At 41.6% G+C, this 27074-nt stretch overlaps 1 protein-coding gene and 2 long non-coding RNA genes across 9 annotated transcripts in view; 2 read left to right on the top strand and 1 right to left on the bottom strand.

The window, feature by feature from the left end:
* Positions 1–1152, bottom strand: part of LOC143666265 (uncharacterized) — a 30348-nt gene extending 29196 nt beyond the window's left edge. For both annotated transcript variants that reach the window (XR_013167477.1, XR_013167478.1), the window contains exon 1: positions 824–1152. This is a non-coding gene — a long non-coding RNA (uncharacterized LOC143666265). The remainder of the gene's footprint in view (positions 1–823) is intronic.
* The window catches only part of C22H4orf51 (chromosome 22 C4orf51 homolog), a 114535-nt gene that overhangs the window by 72369 nt on the left and 15092 nt on the right, over positions 1–27074 (top strand). Inside the window, exon 6 of one of the 6 annotated variants that reach the window (XM_077139898.1) lies at positions 26379–27010. The exons of 2 other annotated variants lie outside the window; for them this stretch is intronic. In XM_077139898.1, coding sequence (XP_076996013.1) covers positions 26379–26483 — 105 coding nt within the window. In that variant the 3' untranslated portion in view covers positions 26484–27010. Of the gene's footprint in view, positions 1–507; positions 822–24986; positions 25212–26378; positions 27011–27074 lie in introns of those variants that run through there. 3 more of the 6 variants (XM_077139899.1, XM_077139900.1, XM_077139897.1) reach the window with 3 other exon arrangements.
* On the top strand, positions 2859–3985 carry LOC143666069 (uncharacterized). Its single transcript, XR_013167357.1, has 2 exons — positions 2859–3238; positions 3754–3985. It is a non-coding gene; the product is annotated as an uncharacterized LOC143666069 (long non-coding RNA).

Genomic DNA, 27074 nt, shown 5'->3' with positions numbered 1-27074 from the left:
GGTTGAATGAGCTTTTCAACTACCATTCATTTACAATATTCTTAAAGTATTTGCTTGATGTTTAATGTCTATGGTAATCATCATCCAAATATTTATATTTCCGGGCCTTATCTTCCAGAAGTTCATGATGTAAACACTGGAAAGCAGAGACATTCACACCCAGGAATGGCAGGACTAGAGGAGCGGTAGGGAAGGCAGAGAAAAAGAATCTTTACGCTAAAGATTGATTAGGGGGCATCAGAGAAGCAGTGGGTGGTTTGGTTAATGGATTCCAAGAACTTTTACATTTTTTTCTCTTCTGCGTATTGATGTGGCCTTCCTGACCAGACACATCATGTTATAAAATAGAAAAAGCTAAAAGAGATGGGTCAAATGCAGGAACAATCCCAAATCCTGCTCATGAATCAAGTCTTGCTTGAAAAAGGCCATTTAATTCACAATTCTGTGCAAAAATCAATCCTTGTGGATGGGAAAGTGTTGACCCCCCCAGGCCATTTTTTCCTCCAGCTTCGGGAACGATACGATTCTGAAAGCAAGTTTGGCTCGACAGACTCAGAAGTTGATGAGTACTCCGAATGCGGGCGGAGAGGCCTGCTGTCATCATTTCACTGAGCTCAACGACAAAAGTCACAAAGCTGGAAGCCCTCAGTTTGCTCAATAAATGATTTGAGGTATGAGAGGGCCCGGGGATCTCTGGACCTTGGAGGTCGGCTGCTTTGGACAATTTCCTGGGCTTCAAACACCTTCATTTTTCGATGTTTTCTTTTTCATTGGGAGAGTGGATAAAAGGTATACAACCATGATTAAATTATTAAATGAATACCTGCAATCACCTTTCTCAGCAAGAGCCACAGAAATGGCCTGGCGGCTCGGACAGCTGTTGGGCTCCAGCGTTCAAGAGTTAGTCCTCCCCATCGGGGGGTCCCGGGGAGGACGCAGGGGCGTGAGAAAGGCTCTTCTGTATTCACAGCGTCACCCAGAAGAGCTGGAACCTTCCAAGACCCGGCTTTCCTCCGCAGAACGCGCCACCACGAAACAAGCTGGCTACGACAGTGAGCGGGGTGGGGACGACCCGCGGCGCCGCGGGCGCTGTGGGGGGAGGGAGTCACGGCCTTTCCCTCCCCGGCTCTCCTGCGAGGTTCCCCGCGTCCCCGAGCGCCGCCTACGGCCCGCCCCCCGCGGCCTACCCTCCCCCCACAAGGCCCGCCCCCCGCGGCCTGCCCTCCCCCCACAAGGCCCGCCCCCCGCGGCCTGCCCACCCCCACCCCATCTGCCTACTTTCCCCCCACAAGGCCCGCCCCCCGCGGCCTACTCTCCCCCAACGAGGCCCGCCCTCCGTCCTCCACCCGCTTACTCTCCCCCCACGAGGCCCGCCCCCCACCCCCTCCCGCCTACTCTCCCCCGCTAGGGCCCGCCCGCCGCCCTCCAAGGCCGGGTGTCCGCCCTCTTCCCGCCGTCGCGTTCCTCCTGTCCCCCCGCCCCCGTACGCCTCCGCCCTGGCAGGGCGCGCTGGAGGGAGGGGCCCGGCGTGGCGGCGGCGCGGGAGACCCTGGACGCGGGGAGAACCGGGTCCCCAAGGCCCCCGAGGGCTCCCCAAAGCCCCCGAAGGCTCCCCGTCCTGCTGGAGAAGCGGAACAGCGTCTGGTTCACGAAAGTAGCCGCCTCGTGCCCCTCCTTCTTCCCACCGTCGCCTCCTGCCCCCATTTCGTCTTTACCCAGCAAGACCGTTTTTCTCTTTTAAATTACCTTTTGAAAACATTCCAACAGAGATTTCTGTTAAAATAGAACAAGTCCTTAAAATTTGCTCTCCCCACCCCCACCCCACTTCCTAGTGGTTATATTTGTTCTTTAGCCCAGGTTGGACTAAATACACTCCCGGTGAACCATCTGCTCTGATTTCCGGGATCCCTTCGTATGGTTTCCATCGAGCTCGCCAAAACCGTGCATTGAAAATACAGCCCTGGAGCCACGTTGGAACCTCCAGGATTTCTGCTCTGGCCAGCCTTGTTAGGGAATCTCAGGCGGAGGGGATTAAAGATTTCCGTGAAAGGTCCTACAGCAGCTCCTGTACCTAATGATTGATCTGTATGTACTACTTCCCGTGATAATGGCCATTCATTCATTCATTCACTGTTTTTTACTATAGGCAAGACATGGCTTACTAGACTTCTGTTCTACTTCTAAAGATCAACGTTAACAGCTTTGCACCAAATAACCTGGCCACGAAAAAATGCCGTGGTTATTTATATGGTTGGGTCTACACCTTCTCCCTTGCCTGTCCTGCATTCCCCTACCCTCAAAAGGCAAGGCCAGATACTAGGTTGGGGAAAAATACTCCCTCACGTGGGTTTTGTTTTGTAGTCCAAGAAAGGGGAAGCAACAGGCAGGTTCGTAGTATCATAGAATGTTATAGCTGGAATGTTCCTCCAAGTTCAACTAAAACAAATCTGGCAGTTTCTTGAAGAGATTCCAAAAGTGAATGGACTTCTGGAAGGTCATGTACCTTCTGAGTAAAGTACTAACTCGGTCCTGCAGCCTCCTGCGGGGCTAGAAAGGTGGGGAGGAGAAGTGAACACTGAGTACTTTATCGTATATGCAGAAAGGATTTGGCTCAAACTCAATTTATAGCTGGTCCTCTTTATGCACCACTCTTAACTCTCCAGCTCCATTTCTGTCCTGCTCTAGGACTTGCGTGTTTGGGGGGTCCAAGCTTTTTCTTCTCTTCCCTAACCTAGATTTTGTTCCCCTCTTTTTTTTTTTTCCTTCCCCCACAACCCCCAACTGTGAGATTTTATTTGGATTTTTAAAATGAAACCAGGTGCTGCATAAAACAAAAGTAAAGTAATAACAAGGAAAGACTATCCAACGCCTAAGGAATGTGCTGAGTTTTATGACTCAGGCTATCCTGGCAAAGAAACCTGACTTAGATGGAGAGGTGGGTGGCACAGAACACAGACCATACATGGCAGCCCTGGCCTCACCAGATAGACCATGGTCAAGGCAGCCAGTGACTCATTTCACAAAGCCAGAGTCTCCTGTTCCTTGTGAAACAAGACCTCCCGGAGGCTAGAGCCCAAGAAGCAACTTTTCCCAGCTGGGCCAGTTCAGTCTGACAGTACGAGGGGCCACCCTGAGGTTTGGAGGAGAAGAGAGACTGGGCGAAAGGCCATCACTGGGAAAGAAGCAGGCTTGATGGACTTGAGCAAGGGTTTTGGTGCGCTTCGAAGATTGATAACACGTAAGCTGCAAACTGACATGGAAAGTAGCATGTATCCTTGGGGAGACAATGTCTTGGGAGCCCCAGGCCATCACAGTGCCTTGGAGGAGGCAAGGATGGGGATGCTGTTGGGAGCCGAAGGGGTTTGCTGTTTGCAGCAGTGCATGCGAAGAGCACAGGCAAAGTGTGTCAGATTCTGGTGAGGGGTTCTTGGGTGCCATTCCTAAAGAGATGAGGAGGAATAGCTCAGAGCAGGAGTGGTGGACTCTGCATAAACACCCAGAGAGACATCCAGGCATACATCCTCACCTCTGAGAATTCTTTTCAAATGAGCATGGTGCTGGGGTGAAGTGCACATTTTTTCTGTTACTAAGAGACAGGTTGAGAAGGCTGCGATTGCTTAGGAGAATGTGTCTCCTAGTAGAGGTGGTGGGAGGAGCCTGGGCTTGGGTGACAAGGATCTGTTTGTCTCCCTTCATTACACAGGCCCTGTTTGAATGGGACTGATAATTGCTCTTTCTGGTTTCTGCCACCAGAGCGAAGGCTGCCACTTTCGAATGCGAATGAAACTTGACTGGCATAAATGAGATCTCCATGCAGCAGCCTCATGGAACAGGGGCTCCTTTTTCCTTTACTTCTTTCTTTTTCTTTTCGTGGACTGGCCATTTCAGAACTGCTGTGACTGTACCATAATTGCAGGAAAAGCTCTGCTTAACTTTTTCACTTAAAGTCTATTTACCTGGAAAAAATAAAGTCTTTGAAGAATGATGACTTCATAAATATTTATAGTGTGAAAGGCGTCACTCTGGTTTTGCAAGAGAATGGGCTCATTCAGTTTTATTTATTATGTGACATTTGGGTGAGTGACATCCGTCATCTGGATGGTTCCTTCGCTCTGTTCCACTGAAGATGTTTATGGAGTGATTATGCCTGCAAACATTTGCTATATTTAGTCCCTCTCCTCTTCTAACCCCCCATTAGCTCGCTTACCTCTCCAAACCAGCTAAAAGCCGAACTTAGGGTCTAGGGGAGATTTGAACCCTAATGACAAGGCAGAGGGACTTGAACAAGTGCTGTAGAAGCATTTGACGAGTTAGGAGGCAATTAGAGTGGGAATGATGACTGTTACCATAGTGTTCCTATACTAAGACAATTTAGTTGGGCCTTTGTCTAGTAGGTGAAGCTCTTAGCTGGCCGTAAGGGATTTTGACAGGTGATGGGCACATCCCTGAGTGTCGAATGCAGATGGATGCTTATGAAACTTTTTCTTTCCCAAGGAGCTTTCTCTGGACAGGCTCTTCTCACAGGCCCTCAGTTCTGTCACTGAGCACCCCAGGCTTTGGGGGTAGGGACTGGTAAGGATCCTGTGACCTCTTCTAGGTCATGATCTGTGGTACCACCTGAGGCTTTCCTCTCAGCCACGCCTGGCCCTAGGTGTGGTAGGGTAGGGGGGTTGCAGCTGCCCTCCGTGAGTTGTGGAAAGGAGAAGGCCAGCTCTGGATTCCTGGCTTTACAGCTGCACATGCCCAAGCCCTTCAGGCTAGACTTAGGCCTACCTCAGGGCTCAATGTTAGCCTCTGATGAGTTTGACCACCTACTGTTTACCCTGGGAAGGGCAGGGTCTTGGCAGAGGGGCCTGAAGGGTTGCCAGCATTTGATTTTAAGAGACAGCAAAATGTCTGCTTTTTGGCAGTTGCTCTTTTTTGGCACACACCAGGAATGGGGTAAAAAAGTACAAGTGAGAGATTCCGAGCCTTAAATTCATGGCATATGACATCGGCAATAGCATCATGACAGTCTTTCAGTGGAAGCCTTCATGGAGCCTGAAATCTTTTGTTAGGACACCTTGAGGGCAGGGCTGCGGCCCTCCTGCCACAACCTGTTAGAAGAAGCCTCCTGTCCACAGATCTCATACCTGGACAGCTAATGAGTGTGCCAGCTGGCCAGAAATATAAAGGTTTTACCTCCGTTCACCTCCTTGTCTATTGATCCATTTAATTTGGTTCAACTTGGAAGGCAGAGTAAAAACAAAAAAATATTTAGAAAGGAATCAGTCTTAAATTTTATGGTCATCAACCCTCCTCAGACCAAGTGACATTATCATCATGATTATAGGTGCCAGGCAGCCAGCTTCTGTGGCAGCAAGTGCACTCCTAGACTCAGGAATTGCATTTCCAGGTTTTATTGTAATTATTCTTTGTCCCAGCATGGCTGCTCCTAAAACACATTTTTGTAGTCCTGACTATTGACATTTATGTAAAAGCATTTTGAAAACTGCAATGTATTGTATAGAGATAAACTGGACAGGAAATAAAAATAAAGAATTAAATTTAAGTGTTCTTAACCTTCATTTCTCCCCAACTTTTAACAACAACAACAAAAGATTACTTTTTAAATTGCAAAAGTAAACCACAAATACATCCTTCTTGCTGCTTGTAGCCCATGGTTTCCATTTTTCTTTTTACTGGAGTACATCCTGCAGTAGGATTTCTTTTGTTCTCCCTCCTTATCCCACCAGAGAACATTTGTGGGTAATAAATTTTCCTGAGGCCTTGTGTGTCTGAGAATTTCTCTATTTTGATCTCTCTCTTGAGTGTTAGTTTGGCTTGCTGCAGAACTCTGAGTTCAAATTTACTTTTCCTGGACGTTTCTAAGCTCTTGTTCCATTGTTTTCTTGAACCTGCTATGGTTGGTGAGCAGCCTCCTGTTGAACTGAATTTCACTCCTTTGTAGGTAAGCTATCTGTATCCTACTGTATCTTTTCAGATTTTCTTTTTCATTGTGATGTTCTGGAGTTTTATTATGATATCTCTGTATAAGTTTATTTGTGAGGTTTATCCTACATGGGACTGATAGGCTCTTTCACCTAAGGGCGCAGGTCTTTCTTTAGCAGTAGGATGTGGTGTGGGGAGATGAAGAAACCAGACAGGTTAAATTGATTTCTATGATAAAGTGCTGAGGTAGAGAGGAAAGGGACTCTGTGACCTGAATGTTAGAAGGAATTTTAAGGACTAATAGAGAGAAGAAAAAGAATAAGGTTTGGAAGGACTCATTGCTAGATAGGTGAGGAAACTGTCTAAAGATAAGAACTTATGATGCACATCAAGAATGTACTTCCATCTTTAGTGTTTTATGGAGAGATTAAGGTAAAGACTTGAATTACTGTTAATTGTATTTTTGTGATGTTATGCTGAGACTGAAGCACAAGATTGCCTTGGATAAATATATGAATTATATAAGTAATTATTATTATTTTTAATGATTAAGCAAATATCTTTCTCTCACTCTTTCCCTCCACTCCTCTCTCCCCACCCCATTTCTTTTATATAATTAGGAAATAAAGTTAGACTATCTAAAGTTCTACAATTTCTCTGTAATTCTCAGTCACTCTGTCTTACTCATCTTTCCTCTACCTATCTAAACATTCACTTTCATGACTAATAACTTATAAGCATTTGAGAAATGATTGGCCTGTTCCTGAGTAAATAAAAATGCAGTATATCCTGTTAATGTAACTTGATGTTTAATGTGGCCCTTTTCAGATGACACCGTATATAAATAGTGATTGAATTTTGTGGGTGAATTCCTGATGGTCTTGAATAGGGCCATGATGGGAATGAACCCTCAAGTATTGAAAGGCCTGTTGAGGGGAATTGAGCTGTGTACTCCACTTTGGACATGTCCTAGGTCTTGGTCTGTGTTCTGGTGGCATGGACACACTGAAGAAGACCTCTCTGCGATGTTACTTCATTAAGGTGTGGCCCAACTGAACCACTTTGGGCTTTAACCTGGATCACTGGTGTCCTTTATAAGCAGGATGAAATTCAGACAGAGAGATTAAAAGCCATGAGGAGGATCTGTAAATCAATGTAACCAAGGAGAAAGGAGGAGGCAGCACCATGTGCATTGCCATTTGACAGAGAAGCCAAGGGCCCAAGGATTGCTGGCAGCTGGCCCCAGAACGCAGCAGTCTTCAGGGAAAAAGCCCATCGCTTTGCGGATGTCTGGATTTTGGACTTCTAGCTCCAAAATTGTGAACCAGTAAATTCCCATTGAGGAAGCCAATCCACTGGATGGTATTTGTCTTAGCTAAGACACAGATTGAGGTGATGGTTGTTTTGGGAAAGTCTCAGGAGTCCAGTGAAAATGCAAGGCAGCATGGTGATAACAGGTCCCTTGGATCCTCAAGGGAGTTGGATATTTCTTTAAGCTGCCATAAGCATTTCTTACTGTTTTTTCCTGGACTGCATGATTTCTTCCACTTTATACATAACCAGTTCTTTCTCCATCTTTGGACAGGGAGATACACTTTCCAAATTATAGATGTCTCTGCCTTTCTGCAAAACAAACAATGCAAGTTTTGCAAATTGCATCTTACAAAAAAAAAAAGAACAACTCATTTACTTTATAATTTCAAGGTGCTTTTTTTGTGTGTGCTTAATCGATAACTGATTGTGGCTCCTAACTCATTAGATTTCTTATTTTCCCCTTCATGTTTCCTCTAGCCTTTATGTTAAGTACTTAAGGACCTACACATTTCTATGTAGATACTCTGCTGGAATTTGGTGCCTAGAGGAAGAATCCATTCTTAGAGAGGGATTCCGAAATAATTAACACCCTCTGTTTTGAAAATTGAAGTTTTCATATAACAGCACTTCTCAAAGCAGGCCCACTCTAGAAAAACATGTGACGGGTGTCTAGCAGATGCCATTACTGCAAAGCACTTCCCTCAAAAATCTTACTTTCTCACTTCCTATGGATTTGCTGCTTTAATGGACCAGCCCGCCACGGTGACACATTATACTCAGCTTCTCAAAGTGTAGTCTGTGAGGCTCTGCCAGATGGTCTCCTTCAGAATAAATGCTTTCAATATGATAATGCTTATGTTTCTGGCATGGATTAATAGTATTCTCATGATATTTAATAAAAACCAGATTATTTCATCTCTCTCTCACAAAGCCCAGTACCTTCCTTTCCATTACTTCTGATGAGGGTTATTTTTTTGGTGAAGTGGCAGCAAGTGGGCAACGGGTAAGTAAAGGCAGCTCTTTCTTCCCAGCTGAACTGGTGTGCAGCCTGGAAGGATTTGAGATCACTTGTAAAGGTCAGGTTTGGAACACATCAGAAAGGGATGGTTTCATCAGAGTAGCATGAGACCAGGGCTCCAACATAAACGATATCATTTAAGCTTCACTTAAATGAACGTCTACCTTTTAGGTCTAATATTCTGGAATTTGGTAACCGAGTCTGTGCTCTCTGGCCATATTTGTCATTGTTTTTTGTTCTATTTTGCTTTGTTTTAGAGGCCTATCATTTTCCCTCCTAAGTTCATCTTTACAGATTGGAATCCTTAGTTTACAATTTCTGACCACAGTGAAGGAACTTTCCAGTCCTTGACCATTTTGTTCACATTTCTCTAGACTTTTGTATTTAGGAGAAGTGGTACCACATTTTATCTGCGCAGCTCCTTTTTCCTGCGATGTCTTTGGCTAAGAGACACTGCTCACAGCAGAGAGCAGAGGCAGTGATGGTGTGAAGAGTGTGGCAAGTTGGACTGCATGGACTTCAAAGGATGTTTTACACCAAAAAGAATATGGCTGATTGGTTTGGAGTGTGGCTGGAGATAGAAATATCAGCAGCGTGTGCTTCTCCTCCTTGAAGAAATGTGACCTATGGGAAAAGGTTAAATTTCCTGAGAGGGAAGGAAAGATTTGGCACTGTCTGGCAGGAATTGGGTATTCATGAATCTTTTTTTCCCTTTACCACCAAACTTAATGTCCCAGTGGCTCACCACTGACTCATTCTTTAACCTCTTGGAATTTGGTTTCCACCCTCAAAATGTCATTGAAACTGCATCCTTAAGGATCACCAAGGACTATCTAATGGGTAAGACTGTAAGATTCAACCTCACCGCACTCATTATTTTGCAGAATTTCACATAAAAGTCTCTTTCCTTGGCCTTTCCAAAAAGGTTCTGCTTATCTGTGCCTTCTCTCATAGTTTCCTTCAGTGTCCCTTGTTACCTTCTCCTCCTTCGTTAGCGTCGGCATTTTCCAAGGTTCTGTCTGTTGTGGTTTTGTTGTTGTTACTGCTTTGGTTACCACGGCTGTTATCACCCTGTCCCCTGTCTTCAGATAGCGTCTTGGAGAATACCAGTGTGGTCATGAACTTTCTTCTGAGCTATGGAATGAAATGTTCTCAGTCTTTTCGACACGTTAATGTCCAACTTGGGCAGAAAACTGTTGTGATACCCCAGATATCACAAAGATGCTCAGGGCATGGACCAGGATGCTGAGAACGGAAAAGACAGACAAAATCATGAACTATTGGGCAGGTAAAATGAAAACAGGACACTGTGAAGCCTTAGCTATCAAAAGTGGGAGGAAGTGAAAGAAGGAGGGAAGATAGAAAGGGACAAAGTTGGCCCCAAGTTTTGTAGCTTGGGTAACTTGGAGGATGGGTGTGCCCTTAATGGAGCTAGGAAACACATAGTAAAGGGCAGATTTCAGGGAGAGGATGGCTTCAGTTTAGGACATTTTGAACATATCATGTCTCTCTTGCCTTTCAAGTCTTCCTTTTTTAGTGCTCCTGGAATTGACTTCCTAAAACACAGGTCAAATCATGCTACTCTCCTTCTCAAAAGTTTTGATAGCTCTTATTAACTACAGAGAAGCTTCAATGTTCAGTCTCCTTAACATGGAATTTGAAGCCATCACACAAACTGGCTTTGTTTGGTTTCATTGAAATCTAGCATTACAGAACCCACCATGCAATTTCTCACCTTCCTGTCTTTGCTGAAGCTGTTCTCAGTCTAAGTGCCGCCTCACCTTTTCTGCCTCTGAAAATCCTTCTCATCCTTTAAATTGCAGTTTTCATGCTACAGCCTCCATAAAGCCTCTTATCACCCATTAGAATTAGTAGCTTGTTATTCAAGACTTCCACAGCAATTTCTACACTTCTCATTGGTATCATAATGCATTTGCTCAAGCATGCATTTCTTCTTTTGGTTGGTAAACTCCTTAAAGCTGTGGAATGTATTTTATTTATCTCTGTTTAAATTACCAGATCCTAGCACATGACTTTCCCCATAGTTGTCACTCATTAAATAATAAATGAAAAGGAGGGATGGAGAAAGTGGTTAAGGTTAGAGTGGAAGGCAGGGGATCTGGGAAAGAGAAGTTGTTGGTAGGGTGGGCTTGGATTTGCTTTTGAATATGAGCAAATGGAATGGAAATTTTCAGTTGTGAAGAACTGAAGGTGTGGAGAATCATGATGAGGAAGGCAATCAATTATGGATTATATGGGGGGCTTATAATTAAGGACTGGATCCTGTGACACAAATTCATGCATGTGTACAATTCAGCCTCTTATCCATTGGCAGATGAACCAAATTGTGAAATCCTTTATCAGCAGAAAATTATTATTCTGCTCATTTAAAACAATGCATGACCTTTTCATGTAACTAGGACCCCTGCGTATTTAGTCATTGCTGTTGCTACGTTTATCGTTTGAGCCATAAAAACATGGGACCTTGACTAATAGTGTGGTGATGACCCAGTGCTATTCCCATTTATTGTAGACAAGATGGGCAAGGAGGGTATTCTGATTAATGAGATTTCTTTGGCCATTAATTATTCTTTTCATTTGTTAGTCTGTTTTATCAACTATGTTTATTTTCAGCAACACAAAGAAAAATGGAAAATATTGTCTTTTAATATTGTGGATCCCAGCAAATTAAAATTCATGGCCTTCCTTCTGGATGCTCATACACACATACATATTTAATATATTTATATCAATACCATATATGTTCTCTGTGCACTCTTTATATACACATTCTATGTATCTATGTAACTATCCATCCATCAGTCCATGCTTAGCCCAATCTTCCATTAGTAAAAGGACTGCTAGAGGTGGCAAAAACAGAATTGACCCATATCCTAAAATTTCTGTTTCAATCATCTGCTTTCCGTGAGGCAGGTAACTCTGTCCAGGCCCAGGATCCTGAAGGAGACTCACACACAGAGAACACTCCAGGCAAATGAAATCTTATCATTCCAGGCTGGGGGTTCTGGCTCCTAACCTCTTCACTGGACTCTCAGTCCTGGTACACTGAGATCTGTGAGAGCCACCAGGATGCCTCTTGCTTGGGCTTGAGGATTTCTTCAAAGGCGTGGGCAAAACCTCCTATCCCTTGGCCCCATTTGGGTTCTTAGGTGGCTTTCTCAGGTCAAGGAGGCTATCTGAGGTGGGCGGCAGTCCTTCTTACTTACATTTAACAAGTCCTTCTTGTTAAATGGCTCCTTCTTAATGGAATCTTAGAAGAGCTCTGTACCATTAGAGGAATCAAAAAGTAAACCCCAAAGAAGAGAGGAATCTTTCTTTGAGAAAGAGACTCTGTCATATGAATGAGAGAGTCTTCACCTGCTTCTCAAGTGCCAGTTCCATTCCTTAGCATCATGACCCAACACTGTCCTTGGCTCTGCCCAACGCCCATCAGTCCTTTTTGGGGGGTAGGGAGGGTAAAGCTTGGAGCTAACTCAAAAGATTGGGTGTGTAGCCAACATTGATTTCAAGGCTAAAATGATGGTAACCTTTATGCCAAATATTATAGTATTATCAGATACGTATTGTTTTCCCATGTCACTAACTCATAGTTCAACTCTTACTCTCCAGCCTTTGCTGTAGCAATGAGGTATGGTCAACTGTAAGTGACAGCAGCTCACCTCAGCTTCACCAAGTAGCTCTTGCTTTCTGCCTCAGGACATTTTTTGTCACCTCTGTGGCTGCCTGGGGGAATCAACTCAACCATTATAAGTCCTGAGCAAACCTGGAAGTGTAAGGGAGTTAATATCCTCTGGGGCTACCCTAACCCTTCCTTTTTCTCTCCCTTGGTCTGGCAGTTCTGAGATACATTTTACGCAGTTCTTTATGAAGGTGCCCAGAGGGATTACCTTCAGTTGTCCACAGCAATGACTAGCTTGCTAATGCACCCCGGAATTGGCTTTTTCTTCTTACCTGTTCTACTTTTCTAGTTCCCTACTTTTTTTCTGAAATCACTTACCAAAATAAGTGATTGCACATAAGCCCTTTTTTCAGTGTTCAGTTTTTTTGGGGAATCCAGAAAATTGATAGATGAGAGAGAGAGGATAAGTAAAGTTAGACGACAGTTTGCCATCTACAAGTGCTGATCAAACATGTTCTGACAGACATTCTGGTTTATTATTATTTTTTAAAAGTTTTATTGCTCTATAATCTATATTCAAATACCATGTAATCATCCACAGTGTACACTCAGTGGTTCACAATATCATCATATAGTTGTGCACAGTTGACTTTTTTGTGTGTGTGTGAAAAATAACATATATACAACACAACAATGCATTTCAAAGCATGTTGCAACAATTAGTTGTAGAATAGAATTCAGAGTTTGGTATGGGTTACAATTCCACAATTTTAGGTTTTTTCTTCTAACTGCTATAAGATATTGGAGACTAAAAAAAATCAATATAATAATTGATCATACTCATTTTTTAAACCCTTCCTTCTTTATATAACTCCAGCATCACTTTTGATCTTTCTCCTACCCTTTAGGGATATTTGGGCTATGCCCATTTTAACTTTTTCGTGTTGGAAGGGGTTGTTGATAATATGGTTTGGGGGATGAAACTAGTTGATGTTCTGGAGAGGCTGAACCCTCTGCATTTCAGGACTAATCTGGTTCAGGGACCCATCTGAAGGTTGTAGGTTTCTAGAAAGTTACCCTAGTGCATGGAACCTTTGTAGAATCTTATATAACACTCTAAGTGTTCTTTAGGATTGGCAGAAATGGTTTTGGTTGGGGTTTGGAAAGTTATGATAGGTAACAATGTCTAACTGAAGCTTGCATAAGAGTGACCTCCAGAGTAGCCTCTCAACTCTATTTGAACTCTCTCAGTCTCTGATACCTTATTTGTTACACTTCTTTTTCCCCTTTTGGTCAGGGTGGCATCCTTGATCCCATGGTACCAGGACCCAGCTCATCCCTGGGAGTCATCTCTGATGCCTCCAGGGAGAATTTCACCCCTGGAAGTCATGACCCACATAGAAGGGGAGGTCAATGATTTCACTTGCAGAGTTGGGTTCAGAGAGAGTGAGGCCACATCTGAGCAACAAAAGAGGTCTTCTAGAAGTAACTCTTAGGCATGCCTATTGGTAGGCTAAGTTTCCCCACTACATACATAAGCTTCACAGGAGCAAGCCTCAAGATGAAGGGCTTGGCCTATAAATTTGGGTGTCCCTAATGTTTGACACAGTATCCGGGGTTTCCCAGGTGGTAAGGTTTCATAGTTCCCTATTGTTTCTCCCATCCCTCAAGGGACTTTGCCAATACTTTTTGATTATTTGCTCAATATACTCTGGGATTTATCCAGGCATTACATTAAGCTATACAGGATTAAAGGCCCTCATTCTTATTCTGGGCTCCCTGTTTTTAGATTGTTTAAGTGATCTATCCAGACAGGTTGAGTTAGATTATGCGCTACAGAAAATTTAGATTCTGGACAAAACTTAAGAGTAGAGGAAGTTCTAAGATACAGACAATGTCCCTCTTACCCCTGTATTCTGAATTACCTTAATCATGACCTAATCAGCTTCCTTCTTATCTCTAAGTACCAGGTTAAACATATATAAGACAGTTTGTTCTGGACTAAATGTGACTGCTCTAAGAGTTTACAATCTAAGTCCCTGTTTTCTTACAAGTATTTTCTAAATGAGACCACACACTACTTGCTCTTTTGTTTCTGGCTTACTTTGCCTCACCAAATGTCCCACAGGTTCATTCACAATGTTGCATGCCTCACAATTTCATTCCTCTTAGTAGCAGCACAAAATTCAATCTGTGTACAGTCTACTTCTCAGTCAGTGCATCTTTCAGCCACCTCCATTCATTGAGCAGCATGTATAATGTCCAAAGTCAACAACTCACCAATACTCTAATTTTAAATAATTCCATTGTTCCTAAGAGAAAGATAACCAATAAACACACCTTCACCAAATAGAAAATCCAAACCTCCCCTTAAATCTTGTCCCTTTCTGTATCATTTACCTTTGGTGTTGCTGTAGTACTATTGATGTTTTCCTGTTAAACATAGCCCATAGCATGCAATAACCATTTCCCCCCATATCCCAAAGTTACACACTCTTTGTACAAGATTCATACCTTTGCAGTAGCTCACGCAAGAACTTATTTACATTTGTAGTGCTAATCAGTGGGACACATGGGTCTATCTAATCCTTTCAATCATGTTCACCTTCAATATGGTAATATTACTTATAGACCCACAAGTGAACCATCTTCACTTCTATCTATTCACTTACAATTAAGTTCAACCTCATTAGCAAACTGTTCACCCATCTCAAACCTCTGTGTATCTCTAGGTCCCCTATATTCTATATTATAAGCCTCTGATTTTACCTTTACCATGGTCATAAAAGTGGAATCATACTGTATCTATTCTTTTGTGTCTGGCTTATTTCACTCAGCATTATGTCCTCAAGGTTCATTCATCCATCTTGTCATGTACTTCAGGACATCATTTCAACTTACTGCTGCATAATATTCCATCATATGTATACACCACATTTGCACCTCATTTGGTTTTCCCACCTGTTTATTATCCCAATAATATTGGCAACAGAAGGATTGTTTCTATCTTTTGGTGATTGTGAATAATGCTGCTATGAACATTGGAGTCTAAATATCTGTTTGTACCTCTGCTTTTGGCTCTTCTGGGTATATACCAAGTAGTGGTATTGCTGGGTCATAGTTTAGTTTAGTTTAGTTTCCTAAGGAATTGCCAGACATTCTTCCCCAGGGACTGTACCATTATACATTCCGGCTAGCAGTGTATAAGTGTCCCAATTTCTCCATATCCTCTCCAACATTTGTGGTTTCCTATTTGTTTAATAGCAGCCATTCTTATAGGTGTGAGGTGGTATCTCATTGCAGTCTTGATCTACATTTCCCTTATAAACTAATGAAAATGAGCATCTCTTTATGTGCTTTTTAGCTATCTGTATTTGCTTTTCAGAAAAATGCCTATTCATATCTTTAGCCCATTTTATAATTGGGTTGTTTGCTCTTTTGTTGTTGAGTTGTATGATTTCTTTATGTATACAGGATATTAAACCTTTATCTGATGTGTGATTTCCAAATATTTTCTCCCATTGAGTTGGCCACCTCTTCACATTTTTGACAAAGTCTTTTGAGACACAAAAGTATTTGATTTTGTGGAGTTCCCATTCATCTACTTTTTTGTTGTTATTGCCTGTGCTTTAGGTGTAAAGTTTAGACAGCTATCTCCTATTACTAGTTTTTGAAGATGTTTTCTTCTAGGAGATTTGTGGTGCTGTTTCTTATACTTAGGTGTTTAATCCACTTTGAATTAATTTTTGCATTGTGTGTTAGTATAGCATCCTCCTTCATTCTTCTGGCTGTTGATATCCAGTTCTCCCATGCTCATTCATTGAAAAGACTATTTTGTGCCAGTTCAGTGGATTTGGGGGCCTTGTTGAAGATCAGTTGACTATAGATTTGGTAGTCTATTTCTGTGCTCTCGATTCAATTCCATTGGCCAATACTTCTATCTTTGTGCCAGGACCTTGTTGTTTTGACCACTGTGGCTTTGTAACAAGTTTTAAAATCAGGAAGTGTTAATCTTCCCACTTTGTTCTTTTTTAGGATTCTTTTAGCTATTCAGGATCTCCTTCCCTTCCAGATGAACTTTGTAAGAAGTTCTTCCCAGTCTTCAAAGTAGGTTGTTGGAATTTTGATTGTTACTGCATTGAATCTATCTATCAATTTGAATAGAATTGCCATTTTAACTATACTTAAGCTTCCTATTCAATGGCGGGGAATGCCTTTCTACTATTTAGATCTTCTTTGATTTCTCTTACCATTGTTATGTAGTTTTCTGTGTACAAATCCTTTCCATCCCTCATTAAGGTCATTTCTAGATACTTGATTCCTGTAGTTGCTATTTCGAATGGATATTTTTCCTTAATTGATTCCTCAGTTAGGTCATTGTTTGTGTATAGAAACATTACTGGTTTTTTGCACATTAATTTTATATTCCACTACTTTGCTGAATTTGTCTATTAGCTCAAATAGCTTTGTTGTAGATTTCTCAGGATTGTCTAAGTATAGCATCATGTCTTCTGCAAATAGTGAGTTTTATTTCTTCCTTTCCAATTTGGATGCCTTTTATTTTTTCTTTCTGCCTGATTGCTCTAGCTAGAACTTCTAGTACAATGTTGAATAATATTGGTAACAGAAGGTATCCTTGTCTTGTTCCCAATCTTAGGGGGAAAGCTTTCAGTCTCTCTCCATTGAGTACAATGCAGGCTATGGGTTTTTCATGTATGCCTTTTATCATATTGAGAAAGTTACCTTTGATTTATATGTTTTGAAAGTTTTTAATTGAGATGATTATGTAATTTTCCTTTTTGTTTTGTTAATGTGCTGTATACATTAATTGATTTTCTTGTGTTGAACCATTCTTGCATTCCTGGTATAAACCCCACTTGGTCTTGGTGTATAATTCTTTTGTGTTGTTGGATTTGATTTGCTAGTGTTTTGCTGAGAATTTTTGCATCTATGTTCATTAGGGAGATTGGCCTGTAGTTTTCCTTTTTTGTAACATCTTTACCCATTTTTGGTATTAAAGTGATGTTAGCTTTGTAAAATGAGGTAGGTAGTATTCCTTTTTTCCTCAATTTTTTTGGAAAAGTTTGAGCAGGATTAGTGTTAGTTCTTTTTAGAATGTTTGATAAAATTCTCCTGTGAAGCCATCTGGCCCTCAGCTTTTCTTTGTAGGAAGATTTCTGATAACTTATTGAATCTTTTTTTTTTTTTTTACCTTTTTTATTGTATAGTATAACATATATATACAAAGCAAAGATATAAAAAGGCAATAGTTTTCACAACACTCTTCAAAACGTGGTTACAGTATAGATCCCAGAGTTTGTCATGGGCTACCATATGATCCTCTCAGAGTTTTCCTTCTAGCTGCTCCAGAATATAGGAGGCTAGTGGGCTTAAATACTTTTTTTTTATCATCACAATAGAATTTTTTTCCTTCCTTTTTGGTGAACAATAACATATATACAAAAAGGCTATTAATTTCCAAGCACAGCACCACAATTAGTTGTAGAACATATTTCAGACTTTGACATGGGTTGCAATGTCACAATTTTAGGTTTTTACTTCTAGTTGCTCTAAAATCCTGGAGACTAAAAGAGGTACCACTTTAATGATTCAGCATTCATATTCATTTGCTAAGTCCTATCTTCTATGTATAATTCCACCATCACCTTTGATCTTTCCATATCTTTCATTGAGGTTGTTTGGGCTATCGAAATTCTAAATTTTAAATATTGGAAGGGTTTATCACTAATATGGGGTAGGGAAATGGAACTATCTGATGTTCTGGAGAGGCTGAGCTAAGTTTCAGGACTTACCTTGGCCAGGGACCCATCTGTAGTTTGTAGGTTTCTGGAAAGTTACTCTAGTGCCTGGAACCCTTGTGGAATCTTGTAAATTGCCCTAGGTGTTCTTTAGGATTGGCTGGAATGATCTTTGTTGGGGGTTGGCAGGTTATGATAGGTAGCAAAGTCTACCTGAAGCTTGCATAAAAGCAACCTCCAGAGTAGCCTCTCGACTCTATCTGGACTCTCTCTGCCACTGATACTTTGTTAATTACACTTCTTTTCCCCCATTTGGTTAGGATGTAATTGTTGATCCCATGGTGCCAGTTCTGGATTCATCCCTGGGAGTCATCTCCCACATCACCAGGGAGACTTTTACCCCTGGATGTCATGTCCCATGTAGGGGGGAGGGCAATGATTTCACTTGCATAGTTGGGCTTAGAGAGGCTGAGGCCACATCTGAGCAACATAAGAGGTCCTCCAGAAGTAACTCTTAGGCATGCAAATAGGTAGTTTAAGCTAAGCCTCATGATTGAGGGCATGACCTATTGATTTGGGTGTCCCAAAAGTTTGACACAGCATCAGGTGATTCCCTGATGGTAAGGTTTAATAATAATAATAATAATAATAATAAAGTCTTTCTCCCCTCCCTCAGGGGACTATGCCAATGCTTTTTGATTATCTGTTTAATATACTCTAGGATGTTTCCAGGTGAATCTTTTTACTTGTGATTGGTTTTTTGAGGTATTCTATTTCTTCTTGAGTCAGTATAGTTTGTTCATGTGTTTCCAGAAATTTGTCCATTTCATCTACGTTATCTAGTTTGTTGGTGTATAGTTGTTCATAGTATCCTTTTATGATTTTTTTTTTTATTTCTTCAGGGTCTGTGGTAACAACCCCCCTCTCATTTCTGATTTTGTTTATTCCCCATCCTGTTTTCTTTTTTCTTTGTCAGTCTTGCTAGTGTTCCATCAATTTTACTGATTTTCTCAAAGAACCACCTTTTGGCTTTATTGATTATTTGTATTGTTCTTTTGTTCTCCCATTCATTTAAGTCTGCTTTAATCTTTGTTGTTTCTCTTCTATTTGCTTTGGGGTTAGTTTGCTGTTCTTTCTCAAGTTCTTTCATGTGAACAGTTTTTTGCTCAAGTTTTTGCTCTTCTTTTTTAATTTAGGCAGTTAGGACAATAAATTTCCTTCTCAACACAGCCTTTGTGGCATCCCCTAAGTTCTGATATGGTGTATTCTTGTTTTCATCCATCTCCAGATAGCTACTGATTTCTCTAGCAATTTCTTCTTTGACCCACTGCTTGTTTAAAAGTATGTTAGTTAATCTCCATATATTTGTGAAAATTGTCATTCTTTGGTGGTTATTGATTTCCAGCTTCATTCCATCGTGATCAGAGAAAGTGCGTTGAATAATTTCAAAGTTTTTAAATTTATAAAGATGTTTTGTGCCCCAGCATATGATCTATCTTGGTGTTCTAGTGTGCTAGCTGCCAGAATGCAATATACCAGAAATGGAATGGCTTTTAAAAAGGGGAATTTAATAAGTTGCTAGCTTATAGTTCTAAGGCCGAGAAGATATCCCAATTAAAACAAGTCTATAGAAATGTCCAATCTAAGGCATCCAGGGAAAGATAGCTTGGTTCAAGAAGGCTGATGAAGTTCAGGGTTTCTCTCTCAAGTGAGAAGGCACATGGCAAACACAGTCAGGGCTTCTCTCTCATCTGGAAAGGCACATGGTGAACATGGTCAGGGTTCCCCTCTCATCTGGAAGGGCACATGGTGAACACAGTGTTATCTGCCAGCTTCCTTTCCTGGCTTCTGGTTTCATGAAGCTTTCCAGGAGGCATTTTCTTTCTTCATCTCCAAAGGTTGCTGGCTCGTGGACTCTCTGCTTTGTGGTGCTGCAGCATTCTCTGCTCTCTCTGAATCTCCTCCTTTTGCCAAAATGTTTTCTGTTTTATATGACTCAAGAAACTTATCAAGATTTACCCAACTGGATGGAGACATGTCGTCACCTAATCCGGTTTAACAACCACTCTCAATTACATCACATCTCCAGGGAGATGATTTAATTAAGTTTCAAACATACAATGCTGAATAGGAATTAGAAGAAATGGCTGCCTTTACAAAATGGGATTAGGATAAAACATGGCTTTTCTAGGGTCCATACATCATTTCAAACCAGTACATTCCACCCTCGGGATCCTAAAAAAGACATGTTTTCCCCACATACAAAAAACATTAATTCCATCACAATATCAGAAAACTTTGAAGCATTTCAGTAACAATCAAATGCAATACAAGGTTAAAACTAGTACAGAGTCTCATCAGAGTTAGGTACAAGCATGATCTGTGCTCAGACAAATTCTCCTCTGTCTCTGGACCTTTGAAAACTCATAACAAGTTATTTGCTGCCAACATACAAAGCAGGAACAGTTACAGGGTACATATACCCATTTCCATAGGGAGGAAGGACAACAGGGGTCACAGGACCCATATAGTTTCGAAAACCTGCAAGGCAAAGACCATTAGATTTCCAAGTCTGAAAGTCATTTATCCTCAGGGTCTTAGAAAGCAGCAGTCCCACCCTTTCCAAGGGCCTACACAGAGGCCTGCCTCTCTCTGAATGCAACCTTGGGGGACATTGTGGAGGCTACCTTTTTCTCGGCTCCATCCTCTTCAAGCATTGGGGCTGCACCGGGGCTCTCTGCCTTCTCTGGGGCACACGCTCAACCGGACCATGTGGTGGCAGCCAGGCTCTCCCCAAACCTCAAGGAATGTGCCTCGTCCTCTCTAAGGCTTGAGGTGGCACGACACTTCCACTGCAATGAGGTGGAAGGCCCATTCTCTGCCTTCGGATTAAACTTACCCTCTCCATGGGTTTGGGTGAGTTTTCTCTCCTGGCCAGAGGCTTCTTAACTCCAGACCCTAGCCTCAATGGTTTTGCCTCTGAAGTTATTTTTCCTTCAGTGTGTGCCTTCTCTGTCCCTCTCCGTCCTGACTGGCAGTGGTTCTCTTTATACAAATCCTGCAACACTCTCGTTGGCTTTCTATGCCATAGCCTTGGATCATGCTGATCAGACATATGGAGTTTCCACAAATCCTTCTTGGTTAACTCCATGTCCAATTCTGGCTTTCTCTGAAATGGCCGGCTGGTTCCACGTTTGGTTAAATCCTCACACAGGGCACTGTTCTTTGCGGTCTCCCTTTCTGGAGGCCCAGAATTTTCCAGGACATAAATTTCTGGTTTCTTTGTACTCAAGAGTTCAGTTTTCAGCTTATCTCTCTCTTGTCGCATTTCACTATAAGCTGTGTGAAGAATCCAGGCTGCACTTTCCACATTTAATTTGGAGATCTCTTCTGCTAAATATCCAAGTTCATGGCTTTTAAAATCTGCCTTCCGACCAAAGCCACTAGTCAACTTTGACAGATTATCTGCAATATTAAAACAAGGCTCACTTTCTTTCCAGTCTACAATAACAAGTGCCTCATCTCTATCTAAGGCCTTATCAGAAATATCTTTAGAGTCCACATTTCTATCAACAGTCTCTTCAAAGCATTCTTGGCCTTCTCTATCAAGATTCTCACAACTCTTCCAGAATCTTCCCCTTATCCATTTAAAAAGCCATTCCAACATGTTTTTATATCTGCAAACTGCAGCAGCAGCACCCCACTATCCAGTACCCAAATCTGTTCTAGTTTGCTAGCTGCCAGAATGCAATATACCAGAAATAGAATGACTTTTAAAAAGGGGAGTTCAATAAGTTGCTAGCTTACAGTTCTAAGGCCGAGAAGATGTCCCAATTAAAACAAGTCTATAGAAATGTCCAGTCTAAGGCATCCAGGGAAAGATAGCTTGGTTCAAGAAGGCCGACGAAGTTCAGGGTTTCTCTCTCAAGTGAGAAGGCACATGGCAAACACAGTCAGGGTTCCACTCTCATCTGGAAGGGCACATGGTGAACACAGTGTCATCTGCTAGCTTCTTCTCCTGGCTTCCGGTTTCATGAAGCTCCCTGGGAGGCATTTTCTTTCTTCATCTCCAAAGGTCACTGGCTCATGAACTTTCTGCTTTGTGGTGCTGCAGCATTCTCTGTTCTCTCCGAATCTCCTTCATTTGCCAAAGTGTTTCCTCTTTTATATGACTCAAGAAACTTATCAAGATCTACCCAAATGGGTGGAGACATGTCGTCACCTAATCCAGCTTAACAACCACTCTTGACTAAATCACATCATCCAGGGAGATGATCTCTTTACAGTTTCAAACATGCGGTATTGAATAGGGATTATTCTACCTTTATGAAATGGGATTTTGATTAAAACATGGCTTTTCTAGGGTCCTTTCAAACTACCACACCTGGAGAATGTTCTGTGTGGACTAGAAAAAAATGTATACCCTGGTGTTTTGGGGTGTAATGACTTTATATGTCTATTAGATCCAATTCATTTATCAAATTGTTTTAAGTTCTCTATTTCCTTGTTCCTCTGTCTAGCTGTTCTAGCTTTAGAGGAGAGTGGGGTATTGAAGTCTCCTACAGTTAATGTTTAATTGTCCCTTCAGTTTTGCCAATATTTTTCTCATATATTTTGGAGCTCCTTGATTGGGAGCATAAACTTTTCTGATTGTTATTTCTTCTTGGTGAATCATCCCTTTTATTAAAATATAGTGTCCTTCTTTGTCTTTTGATGTCTTTACATTTGAAGTCTATTTTGTTCTGGTGTCAGTGTAGCTAGTCCTACTTTCTTTTGGTTATAGCTTATGTGGAACATCTTTTTCCATCCCTTCACTGTCAATCTATTTGTATCCTTGTGTTTAAGATGAGTTTCTTGTAAGAAGCATATATCTGGCTTCTATTTCTTAATACATGCTGCCAATGTGTATCTTTTAATTGGTAAGTTTAGTCCGTTAACATTCAAAGTTATTACTGAAAAAGGCATTTCTTGAATCCACCCTCTTATCCTTTGGATTCTATTTGTCAGATCTATATATTCTTTTTCCTCTCTCTCTTTTCATCCTTTAAGTTACCCTCACTGGAACTCTTCAATTCTGTACCTTCCTCCAGACCTCCATCGCCTATCTTTTTTTTTTCAGCCAGCAAACTTCCTTTAGTATTTCTTGTAGGGCCAGTCTCTTGTTGACAGATTCTCTCAGCATTTGTTTGTCTGTGAAAAGTTTAATCTCTCCCTCACTTTTGAAGGACAATTTGGCTGGGTACAGAATTCTTGGCTAGAAGTCTTTCTCTTTCAGGATCTTAAATAGATCATGCAGACCTTCTGTTTTGAAGTGTGAAGTGTATGTGAAGGCACAGGGGTCCTGGTAGCCCTTTATAATACATATGAAAAGTCTGTGCACCACTGACTAAAATTGTAATTAAAATATAAAGTTGGAACTCTGAAGTCAAGCGATGGTGTCTCCTTTCTAAGCATCTTTAAGATCTGAAAGATATTCACCTTTCCTGGATGATTTGGGTGGTGCCGTATATTTAGGCCAGAGGATGGCTGGGTACCATTCCTTGGTCCTAGCTGGGTGTATATTCTCTCTGCTTTACTTGTTTGGTGATGGAACTAATTGGTCACTTCCTTGTGTCTCTGTAAGTACATGAATGGAGACTTTGCATTCAGTGGAAGTATCTAGGAGCTAACTTTCACAACATGCCTAGAGTTCTTGGATGACATTTTTCTAAACAGTTGTCAGGATAAAAATATTTTGTATGTTTTTTCATTTCATTAACACTAACCTCTCTTTCATTGTGCCTGTTAAAAGGAACCACTCAGTTTGCGCTTCTACGGAAAACTTAACATTTGAAAGGCAGAGAGCTCAGTGCTTCTCAATTGCGCTATTCACCTGCAGGAGGTGGAAGCAGGCAGGTGATAGGAAAAGGAGGGGGATAGAGCTAGAGAAATGCCTACTCATACCCCTACTGCTAACTACTAACTCATCTAACTCATCATTTGCCCAAGTTTGGTAAATTATGTTTAAGTTAGTCTCAAGATGACTGCAGGCAAGCTAAGCATGGTGTTTAACTTTTAAAGAGAAGAGGAAAATTTTAGACCTCCCAAACCCTGAAATGGGCTGAAAAATATGTTTAATTATTGTTTTGCTCCCTGAGCCTGTTTTGATTTGAAAACAGAGGTATCATCTTGCCATAACTGCCTCAGAATCACTTCTGCTTCAAAAAGCTAACTTTTTTTTTTATTAAAAAGCATCATAGAATTAAAGTATATTAGGGTGAAAAAACATTTTAGAGATCATCCAGATCAACTTCTGTTTGGATAAGATGCCTGTTAAGCCAGAATCACTACACTGTGCTAGTTTCAAACAGTTATGTACCCCAGAAAAGCCATCTTCTTTTTCTAATCCAATTTTGTGGTGGCAGACCTATTGTTTAGGGTGAAAACCTTTGATTACATTGTTTCCATGGAGATTGACCCACTCGATTATGGGCATAACCTTTTGATTAGATGGAGATTGACCCAGCTTATTCAAGGGGGTCTTGATTAGTTTACTGGAGTCCTTTCAAAGGTGGTAATATTTGGAGATGCTGAGAGAGCCAACAGAGATGCGGATGTTTGGGAATGCAGAAGCCCCAGGAGACACCAGGAGTTGAGAGAACCTACAGAAGCTAAACAGGAACCAAAGCCCAGCAGATGCTACCATGTGACTTTCCATGAGATGCTAACATAAGAGAATAAACCCAGAGTTTTGCCCTGGAGGAGCTAAGTCAGGACCCACGGACACTTAAGAGAGGAAGCCCCTGGAAGCAGAAGCTGGAAGCAAGGGAACCAGGAACAAGGGTCAGCAGACACCAACCGTGTACCTTCTCATGTGAGAGACAGTGGACTTTCTTTGGAGTTAAAGTATCTTTCTCTGGATGTCGTGTTTTGGACATTTTCAAGGCATTAGAACTGTAAACTTGTAACTTAATAAATCCCCTTCATAAAAGCCATTCCATTTCTGGCATGTTGCATTCAGGTGGCATTGCAAACTAAAACACACACCCTTAGTTTGTGTCAGAGCCAGGCTTCAAACCAGGTAGTCTGACTCCATGGGAATGTCCCTCATGGTTGGAAAACATTTATATGCAGCCAATTATTGATATTCTCGCTAAACAGGGTATGAAGCCATGTGTAGAGAAGGGCTTGGGAGGAGTTAATTTTGAAGTGTGAATTGAGCTTGATTCTCTACAATAGGTCTATAATTCTATTGGGAACCAAGAATGAACTAATATTCACCTTACTGTATTGAAAAGGAAGTCCAAAAGGATACAGCAATTGGTGTTCCTTCTCCCTTTTGCAGCTTCTACCATTGTCAGCAGGATTTGCATTTTCCAATGTTACAGGTCCAGCTATCAAAAGACTGGAGATCTACCACCTCATAAAGAAGAGGAAGTCTTAATAATGCAGACCTTGGATAGGGGAAAAATGGGGCTCCCCAGTCCCTGCAGTCTCTGTACTTCCTTTACACCAGGGCCTGCCTTATGGGCATTTGCTTGTTTAGTTAATTATAGTTACCAACAAAAATAAATCTCACTTTTGTGTGATCCTCTTCTATTATGAGGGATTCATGTAAGTAAGAACCATAGCAGTGTCATTTTACAGCTTGAATGGAGTTTGAATGATGTGATGGTTTGAAAGGATGTATGTCCCTTAGAAAAGCCATGTTTTCATCAAAATCCCATTTCATTAAGGCAGAATAATCCCTATTCAATACTGTATGTTTGAAACTGTAATTAGATCATCTCCCTGGAGATGTGACGCAATCGAGAGTGGTTGTTAAACCGGATTAGGTGACGACATGTCTCCACTCATTCGGGTGGGTCTTGATTGGTTTCTGAAGTCCTATAAAAGAAGAAACATTTTGGAGAATGAAGGAGATTCAGAGAGAGCAGAGAATGTTGTAGCTCCACGAAGCAGCCAGCGCTTTGGAGATGAAGAAGGAAAATGCCTCCCGGGGAGCTTCATGAAACAAGAAGCCAGCAGATGACGCCGTGTCAGCCATATGCCCTTCCAGCTGAGGGAGAAGTCCTGACTGTGTTCGCCATGTGCCTTCTCACTTGAGAGTGAAACCCTGAACTTCATCAGCCTTCTTAAACCAAGGTATCCTTCCTTGGATGACATTTCTATTGACTTGTAATTGGAACATTTTCTCAGCCTTAGAACTGTAAACTAGCAAATTATTAAATTCCCCTTTTTAAAAGCCATTCCGTTTCTGGTATATTGCATTCCAGCAGCTAGCAAACTAGAACAAATGGTTACTCTCTATCCCAGTTTTCCTTTTTTTTTTTTTTTTAAATGGGCAGGCACTGGGAATCAAACCCGGGTCTCTGGCGCGGCAGGCGAGAACTCTGCCGCTGAGCCACCATCGCATCGCCCACTATCTGACAGTTTTAACACAGTTCTAAGCTGCTATTGGAAGGGATTCCAGTTTTACATTCTCTGTCTTCTGGAAGCATGTACAAAACCACTTAGCCACTGTTCCCTTCCTTCCCTCTCTACTCTCACGAGCTCCTCTTGGTTCTTTATTTCTGTGAGTTGAAACCGAGGTGACAATTTTCTGTGTTTTTGCAATTGCTTCCCCTTCAAACTGTTGACAAGCCCCATACGCGCTTTGGCAGGTGCAAGGCACTTCTGGGCGTGGGGAAGGAGAAACTCGTGCTCACCAAGCCTTGCCCTTTCTCCTTGTTTTCAGCGCTGCTGTTCTGTGAAACGCCCATGCAGTTTGTTGGTGGCCACCAAATGGAGCCAATTAGCTGCTGACACATCATATAAACCACGGCCTCGAGTCTTAGCTTAAAATGTACTTATGTAACGTGAATACAAGGAAAAGTATCTGCGACCTTGGATAAGATTCGAACAAGGGCCACCTCCCGACCTGCACGTGCTGAGGTTCTCAGGTTCCCAGGCAGCATCGGCTGCTGTCAGGAAGGGCTTCTACCCCAGTCCACCCCTCAAAGTCACTGGAATTCCATTTCAGGGCAAACAATTCCCAAACTGATGATTATTTTCTTTATATTTCTGGCTATTCTCAACCACAGGGAAAATGTGAGGTCCTAGTGGAGTTTGAGGAAAGAAAAAATGTATACAAAATTAGAAGCCACACCTGCCTGGTGTGTTAGCAAAAAATCGAAGTCGTCAAATATATGTTAATATTTTGAATAAATACCAGACACCCTTTAACAGAGACTCGTATTTGTATCAAGTGAAAGATTTTGATTCAATTATCTATCATAGCTATTAGATGAAAAAATGAAGGGCAAAAGAGTATCTTTCTTGTTAGTGATGGATCAGTTTCAAAGTAGATTTTCCCACATGATCTTATCTTTGAAAAAGTAAATTTGATTTTTTTTAATGTTCATGTGCAGTGGTTCACAGTTTCTTAAAATAA

The sequence above is a fragment of the Tamandua tetradactyla genome, chromosome 22 (assembly GCF_023851605.1).
Source record: "Tamandua tetradactyla isolate mTamTet1 chromosome 22, mTamTet1.pri, whole genome shotgun sequence".
Lineage (NCBI taxonomy): Eukaryota > Metazoa > Chordata > Mammalia > Pilosa > Myrmecophagidae > Tamandua > Tamandua tetradactyla.
This window is presented reverse-complemented; position numbering and strand designations above follow the sequence as displayed.